This window comes from Oryzias latipes, chromosome 1 (assembly GCF_002234675.1).
Source record: "Oryzias latipes chromosome 1, ASM223467v1".
Taxonomy (NCBI): domain Eukaryota; kingdom Metazoa; phylum Chordata; class Actinopteri; order Beloniformes; family Adrianichthyidae; genus Oryzias; species Oryzias latipes.
In genome coordinates this window covers 3,446,685-3,464,019 of record NC_019859.2, presented here as the reverse complement: position 1 = coordinate 3,464,019, position 17,335 = coordinate 3,446,685, and the positions used below count along the sequence as shown (strand labels likewise).

General features: G+C 42.3%; 1 protein-coding gene across 1 annotated transcript in view; it reads right to left on the bottom strand.

Annotated features, from left to right (window-relative positions):
• Positions 1–1,858: 1,858 nt before the first annotated feature.
• Positions 1,859–17,335, bottom strand: part of LOC101169088 (protein jagged-1a) — a 44,131-nt gene continuing 28,654 nt past the window's right edge. Inside the window, exons 13-26 of the mRNA XM_004065601.4 lie at positions 16,987–17,137; positions 16,116–16,280; positions 15,831–15,944; positions 15,635–15,748; positions 14,757–14,870; positions 14,570–14,686; positions 11,382–11,409; positions 10,490–10,575; positions 8,699–8,812; positions 6,991–7,100; positions 6,625–6,855; positions 6,382–6,513; positions 5,479–5,629; positions 1,859–3,836 (exon numbers count right to left, since the gene is read on the bottom strand). Coding sequence (XP_004065649.1) covers positions 3,334–3,836; positions 5,479–5,629; positions 6,382–6,513; positions 6,625–6,855; positions 6,991–7,100; positions 8,699–8,812; positions 10,490–10,575; positions 11,382–11,409; positions 14,570–14,686; positions 14,757–14,870; positions 15,635–15,748; positions 15,831–15,944; positions 16,116–16,280; positions 16,987–17,137 — 2,130 coding nt within the window. The 3' untranslated portion in view covers positions 1,859–3,333. The remainder of the gene's footprint in view (positions 3,837–5,478; positions 5,630–6,381; positions 6,514–6,624; positions 6,856–6,990; positions 7,101–8,698; positions 8,813–10,489; positions 10,576–11,381; positions 11,410–14,569; positions 14,687–14,756; positions 14,871–15,634; positions 15,749–15,830; positions 15,945–16,115; positions 16,281–16,986; positions 17,138–17,335) is intronic.

Below are 17,335 nucleotides of genomic sequence, written 5' to 3'. Positions count from 1 at the left end.
TGCAGTTAAAATTGGCGGGTAGGGCACTGAGGGGACGTCTCCTGATTACTCACAGTGATGTCCCATCACCCTCCCCACCGAGGGGCCCTAAATTTCTAAGGTGCAGTTAAAATTGGCGGGTAGAGCGCTAGGAGGACATCTGCTGCTCGCTGGCAGTAATGTCCAAGCACCTCCCCTACCAAGGGCCCTACATGTCTAAGGTGCAAAAAAAACCGAGACCCCCCACCCCTATCACCCTCATATGAGATTATATGAGGAAGGGGGTAAGTCGGGGACAGCTGATAGACTGTCCCCCGGTGGTCAAACAGCCGTCCCCCAGCCCCCCCCAGCATAGGGCCTGGGTCCCCCCAGCCCAGGGGTCCCATCTCCCCAGGCGCCGACACCCACTCCCCAGACACCCACCCCACAGAGTGATAGAGGAGCCAAATTTACTGCTCGGAATTTAGTTTTTGTAACGTTTTAGGTTAATTGTGGAAATTATTTGTAACATAATAATAATAATAAAAAAAGGATAAAAAAAAAGAAAAGAAGTATAAAGAATTCTCACAAAAAACTGGAGGTAAATTATTGGAACATATTGGACAGTTGTTAAAAATGGTCAAAAAGGCCCAGAAGTATTATGGTTTAACCATGGTGGGGAAATAATCCGGTTTTGTGAATTTCCTGAGAATTCCCTTGTCTTCTCAGTTTTGCTCAGTTGCAGGATTGAAACAGTCCACATTCCATTTGAGTTGCATCTCCAGCATCTCCAGGAGGTGTGCCGTTCATGCCCAGGATGGATCAAGTCTGCACAAGAAGATCGACAAACCCTGACCCTCGTCGTTGAGGTTTACGACATAAATGCCCTCAGGAGTCTGAGTGCACCAACTCTGCCATGAATGTTGTCATCTCAATCAAAGGCTGGATTGTGTCTTCATTATTTCTGGAAGCTAAAATGCTCATAAACCACTTTTACTGAAGATGAGAGCAAACATTGTGCAGCTTCGAGTGTCACAGTGAGTGTTCACTGAATCCACTCTGGCAGATTTGACCCTTCGAATTCTATTGATGTTCTAAAATAGGTTATGTTTGTGTTTTTTGAGTGTCTGCAGACAGGCCCCACCCCCTCCATCTCTATCATCCCACTTTCTTCTTTTTCTTCCCAAAAAAAAATGTATACAAACATAACTACTAGAATTAAGCCTCAAATACAAAAGGGGTTTATACAAATATACACCTTGCGTGTCAGAAGATTCATGACCTATTGCCACATTTAACACAAGAGGACTCCTGTCTGTTTGCTCAGCTGCTGAACAGGACAAGTAAAAAACAAAAAGTTCTTATAATTTAACCCTTGTGCTATCATAGATGACCCCACCCTTAAATTGACGTGTTCTCCCTACCATGACAAAGGTGGATAAAGAGGGAAAGGTTTCATGTAATCCATGGACACCAGTGAAGATCACAAATCATTGAAGAAAAAGGTTCAGAGCACTGTCTAGTGGGTCTAAATGACCCAACTCCCAATGTTAAAGTGCCTAGGATAGCACAAGGGTCACAGGTAGAAATCACGGACTGTAAACCTGTGAGCTGGACTGGGTGACCCCTCCCACCTGGTGTTTCAAACAGAAAAAACTGCTGATGCCAAGTAGCCAAAATCTCACAGACCTCTGTAATTAGAGAAATAAGCGGCTATTATTCTGTCTCCATTTTTTAGAACAACCATTGTTGCTCTGCTATCTTTGTTCTCAATCCCCCCCCCCACAATATTTTTTTCCTGTAGTTCCAGTTATTTGGTTAAAGCTGTAAGTCCTTTGGGTGATGTCACACTTACTCAGTCCAGTTCTCCGATGCAGTTAACGGATAAAAGCATCAAAAGTCAGACTTTTATTACTTTTTATTACTCAAGGTCCAAAAACTCAGATTGGAAAAAGGCGCAACATCATCAATTTAAAGGCGGTTTAGAGACGATTCAACGGCGTTTGTCCTCCAGTCAACATTCAGCTCTGCAGTGTTCATACAGAACTTTCTTCAAGTACTTTTGCACATGGAAAAGGCCTTTTTCACGCATGTTTACACTATACAAACATGAAACCGTTACATCCCTTGAGATATTTGTTTTGGGTAAAAACAACAAAAAACAAACAAACAAACAGTAAATCCATAACAGAGATAAAACAGTACAGAAATTCATGGTTTGGTTGTGTGGAACAAACTTGTTTTCCTCTTTCACCGGTGTTCTCAGATTATTGATCCATGTAGAGGAAAAGTTGATGCTGCAAGAGAAAAGACTCTCCTGTGCAGAGAGAATAAAATATGTCCATGAAGACAAGTGCAACAATCCCAAAGAAATGACTCACTAAAACCAGGAGTGAAACATTTGCTCACTTCCTGTCATCACAGAGGACAGCCATCTTTACAAACAAATACTCAAACTCACAGTATTTATTGCTAAATGATGGCCATCCTTTTTCTGTAGGTCAGAAAAGGACATCAACGATCAGACAGCCAGGAAAGGATCATTAAAATCATCCAAAATGTCGTGCGAGGCCATCTCATCGAACAATAAAAAAAAACACGTCTTTCCAGCTCTCAGAGCTAACATTACTGCTGTTTGCTGGCGCGCTTTCTAAAGCTTTGGGACGAAGCTCAAACTCCAGATGTTTCTTTGTGAAGGTCTGGTTTTAGGGAGATTTAGTCAATCAATCAAAAGAAGTTGAAACTAAACTAAGTGTTTACAAGCCTCAACGGTCAAAGATGAACAGAGAAAGACGTGAAATGACCCAAACCGCTCGGCGCTTTTCCTTATTCTTTTACATAAGAGTTCTTCAGAACCAACAAATTATGAGACGAGGCACCGAAAAGACCAAACACTACTAAAACAGAACTACTCTCTCAAGAACACTTGTGGTGCAGATAATTAAAAAAAAAAAGGTATCAAAATCGACTCTTTCCAGGGAGTCGAACGAATCTCATAAATAAAACAAATATTTTTCCTGGCAATTAAATTAACAAAACAAATATACAGCTAAATATAAGAAAACTATGTACACTTTTAGACAAACACATTCCTCGTGGACAGCTCTTCATACCGGCAGAAATGACTCTCCTGCACATCTCAGTCAAACCAAACACTGACTCACTGATCATAAACTGACCAAACTCAAATAATCCACAAACTGTGGAGCCAGAACTGACAACAGCGTCGCTCCAACATAAATTAAACAGCGGAGATCCATCTTGGACAGAATTCTGTACAAAGGAGAGTAAAAAAAAAAAAAGGAAAAAGTACCAAAAATGTCCTTAAGGCTTTAGAAAGTCTTTGCTTCCTCCTGGATGACGGAACCCGGTTGGTTATGCGACTAACTCCGCCCTGTTGACGCTCTGTGACTGCAGCTGCCTGTTGTCCTGCTTGTTAGTCCAGTGTGGAGGTTTGCTCCTCACGTGGCGAGGAGAATACGCCGGTGGCGCCAGGGGGAACCTCCTCTTCTGCAGCTTCTTCTCCACCTCGTCTTCGTCCGACTGGCTCCCAGAGGACTCGAATTTACAGGTTTTGAAATTGACCGAGTTCTTGTCCTCACAGAGATGGTGGTGAAGCAGGTGGTGGTGGTGGTGGTGGTTCGGGGGCTTCTTTTCAATGGGGTTCTTGATGTGGTTGAGCTGCTCCCGGGCCGCGCTGACGCTGTTGTGGAGGGCGTTGTTGTCCTCTGCAGCAGGCCCTGAAGGCGAGGGGGCCTGGGTGATGACGCCCGTGTGGCCGCCGGGCTTCCTGCGTTTCAGGCACCACAGCAACACGGAGCCCACGGCCAAAGCCCAGACTAGAATCACCATGGAAACCAGCAGAGGCATGAGGTAACCTGACAGGGGGACAAGACGTTGGCATGAAAAACAGAACCCAACCTTCTGATAAATCCCTATGAGGGTCACGGGGGCTGCTGGAGCCTATCCCAGCTACTGTTGGGTGAAGGTGGGGTTCACCAAGTTGCCAAACTGTAGCTGGATCACACACACTCACATGCACACCTAGGGGCTAGAGCAGGGGTGGCAAAACTACAGCCGGGGGGCCATATGCCCTATGTAGTCTGGCCCACCAAACTAGAATAAATGATATTAATAACCTTTATTGATGTTTTATTTCCTGATGTGTCCCCATGGATGAAAGTTATTCTGCAGTTGTGGGGTGTCCAACACAAACACCCACTTTCTCCACGGAGCTAGCGGTGATTGGCTAAAACGCACAACATGCACATCGTTTTCATGGGTGAGACACAGACACGCTGCCGAGGCGGCTCTAGGATTACGTCATGATGACGTCCTCCTTCACAAAGAGAGAAAGGCGGAGCCTCAGAGATCCAGTCGTCTTACTTCCAGGTAGGAAAATGAGCTGCAAAAATAACTAAAATCTAATAAAAAATAGTTCTTTAGTGTCCCAAAGGTAATAGATTATATACATGGATAAAGTTGACTCTTAAAGGCTTATAAAGCACAATATAGGACCTTCAATTGTTGTCCATATTAGTTTTGGTGAGTTCTAGCATAAAGTTAGATCCTTGTTCTTTGGTGTGTTTCCTCATCATACTTGTCTCCTATTGAGATAACTTGCTGTAAAATTTATTGTTTACAATAAAAGGCTCAAGAATAACATGGCATATGCCCTTTAAGTAGGGTTGCAACGGATAGCAAAACTCACGGTTCGGATCATTTTTCGGATCAGTAAAGAACAACAAAAGAAAAGTCTACAATTATTATTTTTTTAAAGCTTCCAAACGTAGATTTTATAAGGTACATATAAAGTACTTCAAACCATAAACACATAGACATAAATGTATTATAACATCAAAATATTTGATCATCGATCAACTAAACATTAATGAGATCTTTGAACTCAAGATATTCCTTTAAATAAAAGATGCCCATACAAACAGTTTTTTTAAAAAGTAAGAGAGTGGGGGGATGTTAGAATTTACTTCTTGTCGTGTCCCCTGCCGCTATTAAGCCCCTCCCACTGGTTTCAGACAAAGCAACAGTGCGGGACATCTGGGAGAGTCTCTGATTTCTGCAGAACTTTCTAGAGACGTGCACCGACGCTTTAGAACGGTTCTTCAAAATAAATAAACCCGCTCTCTCATCATCTGCGTCCTCCGTTATGAAGCTGAGAAAAGCTATTGACTGAAGCTCCTCCCACATGTGGCAGAAGCTGCAGGTCAGCACACTTTCAGACAAACGTCATGCGGCAACTTTGACCCTCGTTGAACCAAAGACAGTGTGCATGACTTTCACGCAGGAATTGCGTTCGCTGTGAACAGGCGATTGATTTAAACGATGCGCTCGCAAAGTGAGCAGGAGGAGGAGGTGGTGGCGGCGGTGATCTGCGGTACACGTGTGTGCCAAACCGTGGCTAGTGATCCGTTGCACCCCTACCTTTAAGCCTTCAAAGATTTGTTTCCTTTTACAATAGAATCCAAAAAACCAAAGCAGTTTTTCAAAGTTGCGGCTCACCGCTGGGGTCCTGGCTCGGCCGTCTCTGGATGCGGACCTCTGTGATGGCCTGGAGGATGGTGCTGTTTGTGCTCCGTTTGCTGACCACATCCGTGACCCGGTCTGTGACCTCCTTAATCAAGGTTAGACCTCTCCTCTGGTCGTCTGTTATCTAAGCGGAAATAAAGTGTTACTGGTACGGAAAAAAGAGAAGGTGCAAAGAATGCGAAGGAAAAGCAGAACAGGATGAGCGTCAACTTTCCTTCTTTCCAAGTTATTACTGGAAAAGGTTCAACTGAGTGTTGTCAGACCGTCTAATACCTGATTTCAGTGATAAAATGAGGCTTTATCATATCACAGCAGCTGCTTGTTCTTCCTTTGATATCCACTCAGGCAGCCAATCATCAATTAATCTGGTTAGTGGTGAAAACCCCTGAGTTGTATTTCCTTCATCATTTTTGTGTATTCTTTTTTTTTTTACTTATTCGTTATATTTATTTATCTTTGTAATTCACTTTTAGTGATCATACTCATTCATTAAGGTTTATTATCTAGTTATTATGTAGTTTTTGTCCCTTTTATGTATTGTCTCTCTTTTATATTTAGTTCAACTCTGGGACTTTCATCAGAGGGATCCTCCACTTCCCAAAATATTGTTTCTCAAAACTCCTTTTTTAGGCCAATTTACAAACACATTTTCATACACTGACATTTGTATGAAAAATGCTCAATACATACATTTTTGATTTGATAAACGACAATAGTGTTGATGTCCTTAACGCTGATAATTCCTTGTTAGAAATGCGTTTGCTGCAGCTTCTCTGCTCGGATCAGAGACAGAGTAGATTTTGGCCAAATGGTTAAACGTTTTGGACACACGTTGATGCGTTTCTGCCGATTTTCCCTGGCCAACATTTCACTTACGATGGTGACCTGGATCTCGTTGTTGGCTCTCAGCGACGGCTCACAGGCCACAGAGACAGAAGAATCAGAGGACAGGTTCTTGATGGCGTAGAGGCTTCTGAGTTCATGACAGACCTGCTCCACCGTCACGCCCTGCAACACCAGAACGGTGAGACAAGAAAAAGACAATTTAGCAGCTTTAAAGTCATTTTGACTGGAGGAGAACAAAGTCAGAGTACAGCAAAGAAACGTAGACAGACTGACCTTTGCCATGATGTCCTTGTTGAAGGTGAAGGTCACGTTGGCGCAGCTGCTCTCCGAGTGGCACCCGGATGGGGGTGTGGCTCGGTGGGTGTGGCCCCAGCACTGTCCTTGGCCGACGCAGGGCTTCACGAAACAATGTTCATCCCGAACGGCAATGCAAGACTGACCAGCCGGACAGTCTGCGGCGAGGTTCTGACTGTGCAGGCTGCAGGGTTTTGGTCCACACCAAAGCTGCGGGAGACGAAACACTCAGTGATGGTGCATCCGGGTGTTTACTTTGACTTGGTAGCAACAGATCGAGTTCATTGCATTAGCAGTAACAGAGTGACAAACCCCACTTTTAAAGAGGACGGAGGAAAGCTGTACCTTTGTGCAGGTGACTCTCCCGTTCAGACAGCGGCAGCTGTTGCAGTCCTCGTTCCATCTGCTTCCATGCAAAGCTTTCACGCCGCCGTGCACACAGGGCCTGTCTGCCGCTAAAACCCAACAATCACAGGCAAAGCGGTCACATCTCGACACAAACCGAGACGTTCAAGAACAAACTTTACTTTAAATGAGTTCATGGCTCCTTATTCAGAGTAGGATCTGCACAGTAGGGTACTCGGTCACTTTGGCGCAACATGATGTGTTCAGAGAGAATCCTCTTTAACCTTCTAGTGAATTAACGGTTTTGCAGCAAGAGAACGGAAAAGAATATGAAGAACTGGGCTTTAGCATCTAATTTGCTTTAAGTACAGAGACAGAAGTAACTGATAAAGCTTAGAGAAAGATTAAAAGAAACTCTGTACGCAACACATTTTTCATTAAGAAAGCAATTGCAAAAAAACTGTAAGGAATGAATTGATATAAATTACATAAATAATAATAACATAAAAAAGAGAACAGATTTAAACCTATATATATATATATACACGCACACGGTAACAGAATAAGAAAAAGAATATAAAAAATAGAAAAGGAAATAGAAATATTCATAATATTGATTTACATTAACTAAATAAATGCATATGTTAAAAAAAATAAAACGGTTAATTTAATAAAATTATTAAATACATAAAATAGTTGATCAAATATAAAAAATATAAATAAAAATCTGCCAGTTTAAAAAAAAACTTAAAGTCAAAGTTGTAATTTATTAGAATGTATAATCATCCCCTACCTGCCCCCAAATGGGTTTCCCCCTTCACACCTAATGCCTCTAATTCTTAAACATTGACCGTCTTTGAGAACTGGACCGAGTGACTGAGGTACTTCCTGTTTGGAACACCAGGAGGGAGGGGTCACTCAGTCCAGTGATCATATACAGTCAATGGTTGCAACGTTTTAGTCCAAGGCTCCACCTGATTTAGTATCACTTTGAAGAGTTTCTTTTTTTAATATAATTGTAAATAAATTCAGAAATAAAAAGGGAATTAAAGAGGTTTTTGACTTGTATCTCCAGAGAAGCCCTTAGGTCCTCGGGGGACCGTTCAGGTTAAGGTCCACAGATTTTGGCTCAAACCAGCACCTTAGGACCTGAGAGATCTGGGGGGGGGGGGGGGGGGGGGGGGGGGGGGGGGTCTGAAAGGTAGGAGAGCCAAAAACGATTTGAAAACTAATAAAAAAGGATCTTAAAATCAAGTCCAGGGTGACCCTGTTTATGCTTGTTTGGGGTGGATTTCAGTATAAAACTGATTGCAGTCGTTTATTAAACGTGAACATTTTCAAGGAAATAAAAGTCTGAATCTGAAGACATAATAACGAGAGTTTTATGAAATGTATCTACATTTAAAATTATCACAATGGCTGTCCACTGATAGGAGGGATTTTCAACTTAAAAAAATAAAGGGTTTAATTCATTGGTTAGAGCTGCTGTGCCCAAAAAGTGCAGTCAAACTAATTGGGGGAGGGTGGGGGTGGGGTTACACACACACAGACCTTTTCTGAGAGTTTGTGGGTTTTTAATGACAGCCCGACATCCCTGATGCTAGTCTTTCCTCTATATTTGACTTAGTGACCACATTTGAGTTTGGTCCTGCAAGCCCGGCGGCGTCCGACACGCATAGACTGGGATGTAGGGAGGAGGGGCTGTTACCTTCCTGGCAGAGGGGGCCGGTCCTTCCAGCAGGACAGACACAGCGGTAACCGTCGATTTCATCCACGCAGGTCGAACCAAAGGCACAGGGGGAGGACTGGCACTCATTGATGTCTGAGAACAAACACATGACGGCCATTATTAATGTTTTACAAAGAGGAAGGCTCAGAACTAGTCTATTATTATTATTATTATTATTATTATTAATTTCCTCTTGCTTTTCTTTGTGTTTCGCATTACATTTGTTCCGTGCAGGTCGGCTGGGACTTCTCCTGGATGCCCTGCTGCCCTGAGTTCTCCTTGACAGTCACAGCCGCCTGCAGTTTCCGATTAGGTTTTGTTAATCAAGGAGACGCCTCTTCTGTAGCTTAAATGTTTGGATTTTCTATGGCAGTCAGTTTTGGTTCTGTTTCAAGTTCTTCCTGGTCTTGTTTTTTTTTTTTTTTTCTAGCAGCTCGTCATGACATTTATAGTCAGCCGTTAACAGATGCTTTTATTCCCAGCTACCTACAAACAAATTATAAGATTGGCAAACAACTTAAAAAAAACATTGCTTTCATGAATGAAAGGCTATCTGAGCAGCAAGAAGAGCAGATTTAAACAAAAGGATTGTTAGAGTTTGCTGTTCAGAGCATTCTAGTTCTATCCAAACAGCATCATATTCCAGGAAATTAGGAAATCTTGTAAAAAAGAAAAGAAAATCTCAGAAAATGTGGGATTTTTGTTGCACATATAAAAAAACTTTAAAGGAATCGTTGATGTATGCGTGCTAACTAACAAACTTCACGAAACCAGAGAATTCTGGGATTTTATTACCAAAGTTCAGCAAATATGAAGCAGAGCTGATGTTGAATTCATTATTTGCCGTTTACCAGCACAACTTTGTTTTATTTTATTATATTTTCTATTCAGACAAATTATTAGACACCAAAAGCAAACGCAGAGGCTCAATAAGGAGTCACTTTTAGGAGGTTTTTTATGTAACATGTTATGTGTGGGATGTCTTTCCTTTTAAAACAGCCAACACCAAAGAATTAAAACCGGGATATACGATCACAGGACTGAGTGACACCTCCCTCCTAGGATTCCTAACAGGAAGTACCTGCTGGTTCCAAGAAGCCAAAATCCCATAGACTTCTATAGAGAAATAAACAGCTTCTATTGGTCAGAATAATCATTGTTGCCCCGATACCCTTTTTTTTACATGCTCTTGATAATCTGCATTTTTTTCAAGTTATTCACCGACCAATCCGATGCCTCAATGAAAGTAGGTGGTCTCAAATTACAGTATTATTATTAGTTATTATTAGTAGTAAAGTTGACTGAAACAGACTACGACTGTCGTCTGGTTCCAACATGGCGGCCTCCATATTGCCAAAAAGTGGCGACCGAATTGACTTCAGTTTCTTAGAGCCAGAATAAGTCATTTTTCTTTTCATCAGTTGGTCCAGTTTTCTTATACAGTCATCGAGTACAACACAAATCTGAGGAGTCAAAAGATTTTGATTTGATCTTTTCCTACTTTAGTGGAGCCAGACGATGACTGGCTGAAAGATTTTTATTACTAAACAGATCTAAAGAAGAGTTGAAGTTGAATTAAACCCTGAGTTATCGTCATAAATAAATATCAAAAGAATCTTTAAAATGCAAAAAAAATATAAAAGTTATTGGAGTAAAAAAACTGTCTAATAATTTTGGAGATATGCAGATTAAAAAAATAATGCTTTTGCCTCCTTGTAACACAACAATAAGTGTTTACACCAAAAGAGACAAGACAAGTGCAGTACTCACTGATTCTGCAGTCTGGGCCAGCAAACCCAGGAGCGCATTCACATCGGTACCAGTTGTCCCCATCAACACAGGTCCCGCTGTTGTAACTGCAGAGGAACAAAGCACTGACTAAATACACAACATCATCCATGTGCAAAAACAGATCTAACAGTAGGGCTAAAATGATCAGATTCAAATTCAAATTAATTTTATTTCTATAGCACCTTTCATGTAAAAAAACAAAACAAAAACAAAAAACAGCTCAAGGTAAAAACAAACAAGAATGCAGAAAACACCAATCCCCTAAGCTCCAATAAAATGCACAAAAACAAACACAAGTAAAACACAAATGACTAAAGAAAAAAGCTAAAGAAGAGAGAACCCAGAAGGCGCCGACTGCTCTGTCCTCCTGTTGGCCGGGGTGTCAGCATAGACACAAACACCCCAGCTAAGGGGGAGAAAACACTCCTAAACAGCCTAACTGGGCTAAAAGACATTAAACAAACAAATATTTGTTAAAATATTATAAAATATAAGAGTAAATAAATAAATAAATTCTAGATTAAACAGATCTGAGGTGAAGGAATAGACCGGAGACGAGCTGGACTGAGGTTTGGCAGGAACGTGTAAAGTGGCCTAAAAGAAGGGCCAGAAAAGTTGAAGGCGACTAAAAAAGGAGCTTAGGCACGGTCAGGTACCTCCACAAACACTCATCATTCAGTTTGTGCTCACAGAGGTGCGTTCAATCAGGATGAGAGGATGGATTCAGACATTTTTATGGCTCTCTGAAACAGCTGTGCTGAAACCACGAAGCCTGAGGCTCAGACGCCTTCTTTAACTCATAACATGCAAATCTTTGGCCCCTCCGGACGTTCAAAACACAAAGGTGACGACAGACATGAATACAACTCACCAGGGATGAGGTTGGCAATCATTTGCATCTGGGAGAAGAAGAAGAAAAGTATTTTAATTATTATTTCTATGAGAGAAAACTGCCCATAGTTTCTGTACAAGAACAAACGGATGCACACAAGATTTGACAGGAATGCCGCAAAGAAACTTTCAGTCATGTTTGTGACTTTAATATAAAGATGTTTTCATTGTGGCTTTCAGACTGCTTAAAAGGTTTGAGTTGCTGCTTTACGGTTATATTTTTAAAATAAATTGAATTTGTTGGATAAACTTGTTAACATCCTGCCAGTCTAAACATAAGATGTCTAACCCTTTAACTCCAGAGCAACTCTGCAACTCTTCAACCGTTTATCCGAAGCAGAAAAAAGTGGCTTTGCACCAATATGTGTCAAACGTGGCTCCGGTGTTAAAGAGTTCAAATGTGCGATTTTTTTCCCTAAAACGTTCTTTTTCTGGTTCTAAAAAAAAATATTGTGTCAAAAGAAGTTCATAAAAGCAGAGAAGAATGTGATCGAATGTTAAAATGTAAATGACTCACTTTGTGGTTTTATTTATTCATTGAACTTTTATTTATCCAGGAATTGTCCCATTGAGATGAAAGAATCTCTTTTTTAAGGGAGTCCTAGTTGTGTTGATAAAGGTGTGATTTTAACAACACAAAGTCGTTTTATGCTGTAGTCACATGCACATGAACTGGAGTTGATGCACACGGGTACAGGTGTGTCTTCAAGCTCGTACGGCCACCTTAATGGACGTCATGAAAATGGAGCGTACCATTGTTGCGCGTGTGGTAAGTGTATTGTGAAGTACTTATAAGGATAATGTAATTTACACACACTTACGGTGTCCTTACACTGCACTTACAGACAGCATTTGAATGCCACGAGCACGGCGTGTGCATGTGATATGCAAGTGTGTGTAGGATGTACAAACTACACTCCAAGAATCCAATTTCCTCATTTCTGACAGGCAGGCTGCACATAAGGAGAACTAACGAACTCCCTGTGTAGGATTTGGGATGTTGGAAAAAAGAAAAATCCTGCACCTGGATCTCACCCACTTCACCCTTACGTGTTGCATAAATCAGCGTTTTTCAACCTTTTTTTGAGCCACGGCACACTTTAAACTTGACAAAAATCAAGCGGCACACCGGCATCCAAAAATTTTAAAAAAAAGGAGAAACTCTATAGTCTGTATTGATCTACAATGATAATTACTACTGATAATTGTGGCAGAAAAAGCTGGAAGTTGCAGCTGTTTTTTCTAAAAGATGTAATAAAAGTTAAGTTAAAAGATTTAAAAACTGTTTGATGTGTTCGTTGTGGTTTCAAGATGTTTAACAACGAAGACTCATTGTGCGCTGAGACACTGTCACTTTAACCCAATGCATCATGGGAGATGTAGTGATGGCAGACAGACTTGCTTCTCTGAGCTTCATTGTTTTGTTCACTTGTTCCACGGTCCGACACCGGATTCTGTGGAAAGCTACACCGCTAAAGGCGAGCTTTAGCTGGTATTTTTGTTAGAACTGAAAGGTTTTATGAGCAGAATCAGAACAAGAAAGTGAAGACTTTAACCACTTCTAATTGGTCAGACTGATGACTTATGATTAAGCCTCCAAGAATGATTGGTGGAGACAGTTAAAGGGGCGGGACTTTTCAGAAAACAATTAAAGCTGCAGCTAAATCGCGGTACCATCATTCTTACCAAAGTGTCTTTAATAGAATCAAAAAAACACAAAGAAAAAAGTATTTTACCATCTTTCATATTCCTAACTACTCAGTGTTTGGATGAACACAGAGCTGATATCCTGGAGATGGGAAATGTTTTTACCGTAAATTCCGGACTATATAGCGCACCCGATTACAAGCCGCACCCACCCATTTTGATGTGTTTAACTAGTTTTGTACATACACAAGCCACATCAGAGTACAAGCCGCATGTATTAAGCAGCATGATCATCCTGACAAATCACGTCCTGACTCCTAGGATAAGTGTGACTCAGTAGCACACTGTGGAAGGGGTCAGCCTTGCCTAATGCTCATGTACTTGAGTACACCCACATCTGCCAAACAGCATGGACCTCTATTCTGTTCACAAGTACCTCAGTTTTTTTTTTTACTTATTGACAATCTAGGTATCATACATAAAATTACAAACAGTAACCATGTAATCAACATTACATCCCTCAGTTATGATGAGGAAATTTACATCCGCGATCCCCCATTTCCCATGAGTCTTAGGGGCTAAAGGCGGGGCCAATGCCCGGCTCGCCATACTGTTGTACGTGTTTAAGAATGAGCAAGTAGCAGCAGTGCATGGAGGGGTGAAAAGGAACAGCTCTCCTTCCGCTTGTGTCGCGGCAGCGTTATGGGAATAACAGGGCTGGTTAAAAACACACACCAGTAAAATAAAGCAGCGGCGACTGAAAAGCGCGCGCCTTAGCGCGGCGCGCACGTCAGAAGTTTCCTTCCAAAACAAACACTGTTGCTCCGCCGACGCCTCTGCGCTCCTCGCCAAGCGTGCTCCTTGTCTCCCCTTCCTATCCGAAAATCTCACACGGCGGCTGTGAGCTTTTTAATGCAAAATGGCATAATGGCACCAAAGAATTCTGGGATGCGGCCGGGCATGCATGTTTCGTTTTGTTGAACCATGACTGAAGTGTCTAAGACCTGAAGTGAGGTCCATGCTGTTTGGCTGCTTAGTTTGTTGTAAAACAGATGACTTGTGCTTGGTGTTAGATAGAGAATTCAAACCATTCACCGAGTCCGAAAGTACGAACACGGCGGCCGCCAATTAAATCCATAAATTAGCCGCGTCACTGAATAAGCCGCAGGGCTGTAAGCACAGGAAAAAAGTAGCGGCTTATAGTCCGGAAATTACGGTAGATCAGTTAATGAGGGCAATTTCCCACGGCACACCTGACCATCTCCCACGGCACACTGGTTGAAAACACTGGCTTGTTCCCTTATGTTTGCTACGACCTGTTACACTCGCCGCATGACGTAGAAATAATTGTACGTTAACATTTTCTCTCTACAGGCTCGCCTAGAACCTTGAAATTTTGTGCAGTCCACCAGGTTTGACAATTTCTTTTTTCCTGCAGACAGTCCATATCCACCTGTAAGAGCAGTTGTGACTAAAGCTAAAGTAAGGAGCCATGTTTGCAAAAGGAGGAAAGTCACTCACTCTGGGTGCAGGTGGGGCCCTCCAATCCCTCCCTGCAGATGCAGCGGAAAGAGTCTCCATCAACCACACAGGTCCCTCCGTTCTCACAGGGGTTTGGCAGACAGCTGCTGTTCTTCGCTGGAGGTGCAAACTCACCGTTAGCCCACCGGAAAAAAAAAAACTTCAAAAAGTTTTGTCACAAACTCACCAATGTTGCAGGTGGACCCCTCCCAGCCTGCTGGGCATAAACACTTGAAGGCATCACCTTCATCATAGCAGGTTCCTCCGTTGTTGCAGGTCACATCGTCGCACTGACTCTCTCCTGGAGGCAAGAAACGGCATCAATGAGCCAAATCTAACATTGATGTTTACAGAAAAGAGCAATGTCTGCAAACCAAGGAGCAACACTATGACTTTCTGTTTGAGGCGTAAATGAGAGAAATGGAGATAAATCGGTTAATCTGCAGACAGCTAGATGGGTTATAAGCCAGTCCAGCTTTATTCACAAACAGCTTGGGCACTTAGTTACTGCAATCTTAGGAAAGCGCTTTCCAGGGATTCTGTGTTTGAGTCCCGGTGAACGCGGAAGGGTTGGGTCACGCCCAAATCGCCGGATGATTTTCTATGGCGACCCCCAAAGAAATGAGCCAAAAGAAGAAGAAAACAGTCCATCCTGAATTCCATAGCCTTGTTTGTGTCTCCAGTTAAAAATGTACTGTGACTGCTTTTGAGGTCATTTTTAATAAAGCTCATTTTATAATGTATTTAAGATTGGAATTTTCATCAAATGAGGCTTTTTGATTGACAGGTGACTGTTAATTTCTCATCTTCCAAAATAACTCAGTTTGTCTGTCTGAGAAAAGTGAATAAAATGTGTAGTGAAGAGTTTTACAGCCTCAAAACATTGAGAACATTGGAATCAATAGAGATGACGTCTTTGAGGATTTCGCCTTTGCCGAGTTATTTTTGTCAACATAACTCTGCAAAAGGACCAGACAGTGATGCCAGCCATCACTCCACTCAGAGGTCAGCTAACGATGGTACATTAATAACAATTACAAAACAAACAAACACAAAGTACCGTACTTGAGCTGCAGGTCTTTCCCTTCCAGCCGTCGCCGCATTTGCAGTAGAAGTCGTTGGTGAGGTCTTGACAGACGCCGCGGTTCTGACAGGGGGCGGAGCTGCAGTCATCGATGTCTAAAAGACGGCGAGTCAGAAGCATGAAAGCACTGCGAGAGGCCGCCACGAGCAGAAGAAGCAGACAAAGAGGAGGACTTACTGTTCTCACAGGTGGGTCCCTCCCAGCCTTTGGGACAGATGCACCGATATCGACTGACTTCGTCTATACATGTTCCTCCGTTCAGACAGGGGGCGATCTCACAGTCGTTTATGTCTACGATTCAGAAGAAGATAAAAGAATAGAAAGACAGTTTTGCCTCCAGTTTAGGCAATATTTAAGAGAAAAGGAAATGACAGCCACCTTTAGATCACAAACAATGAAACTCAAAGGATCAAAAATGGGGTAAAAGTGTGAATATAAATAAAATACATCAAGAACACTCACTCTCATGGCAATAGGTCCCAGAAAAGCCTTCTTCACACCTGCAGCTAAACTGTCCATTGGCGTGGCTTTGACACTGGCCGTGAGGGCGGCACACGCTGGAGGTGATCAAACGTACTCCAGACGGCGTGCTGTTTGACGCCACCGCCACCGTGCAGCTGTCAATCACTAAGAAAAGAGGAAGGTTTAAAAAATAAATTAAAAAATAAAAGTTTGTGAAAGTTTTACATCTGTGAGGTTGATCCAAACCATTGACTGTATATGAGAAGTGGACCGAGTGAGTGTGACGTCACACACAGAAAGTGTGTTTACTTCTGGCTCCAATGAAATGAAGTCAATTCAGTCGCCATTTTTTCTGGGATATGGCCGCCGGCATGTTGGAGCTGAATGTTGTCACTAAGCAGTGATTGGTGCGAGGCGGTCTGAGTCGACATTTCTTTGGCAACCGCTCTCACCAATCAGGAGTGAGCTTTTTGGAAGGCCACACCCCTACCTCTAGAAAGCGGGCCACACAAAATCGGTAAAAAAGGTATCAGAACAAGAGTGGTTGTTCTGTCAAACAGAATGAGTAACAGCTGTTTATTTCTCTATAGAAGTCTATGGATCTTTGGTTTCTTGGAACCAGCGGCTACTTCCTGTTCAGCAGGGGGGAGGAGCCACTCAGTCCAGTTCTCTTATACAGTCAGGTCACTCCTGTCATGGGCTAGAGTCCAGATTTATTGAAAAAAATAAAAACTAGCAGTTATTTTAATCCAAAGTCAGTGATCCAGACCTAACAGGATTTTTCACACCCAGCAGCAGAATCTCTCTTTAAAACAGATTGTGATCATTTTGATTGGAAATACATTTCTTGTGACTGAACTAAATTGTGAACCTTTGCAGGACGCTGTGAGGCAGTGGTCCCTCAGGCGCGAGCAGTTCTTGCCCTCGTAGTCTTCGGGACATTCACAGATGTAATCGTCCACAGAGTTGAAACACTGACCCCCATTCAGACACGGGCTGTCCAGGCAGAAATCGATATCCAGCTGCAGAGCCAGACAAGAGCATTGCTGTGAGCGTGAAAGAGGATCCCCATCATAACTCTGCTGTCAGTCATCTTTACATCTTAACTTATAGTTCAGCCGAGACAAGTTCTGACACACCTTTAGATCCTGACTATAACACGGAGTAAAGTTACAGCCATGAAAATGATGTGACCTCGGTCTGAACGTATAGAAGCTCTA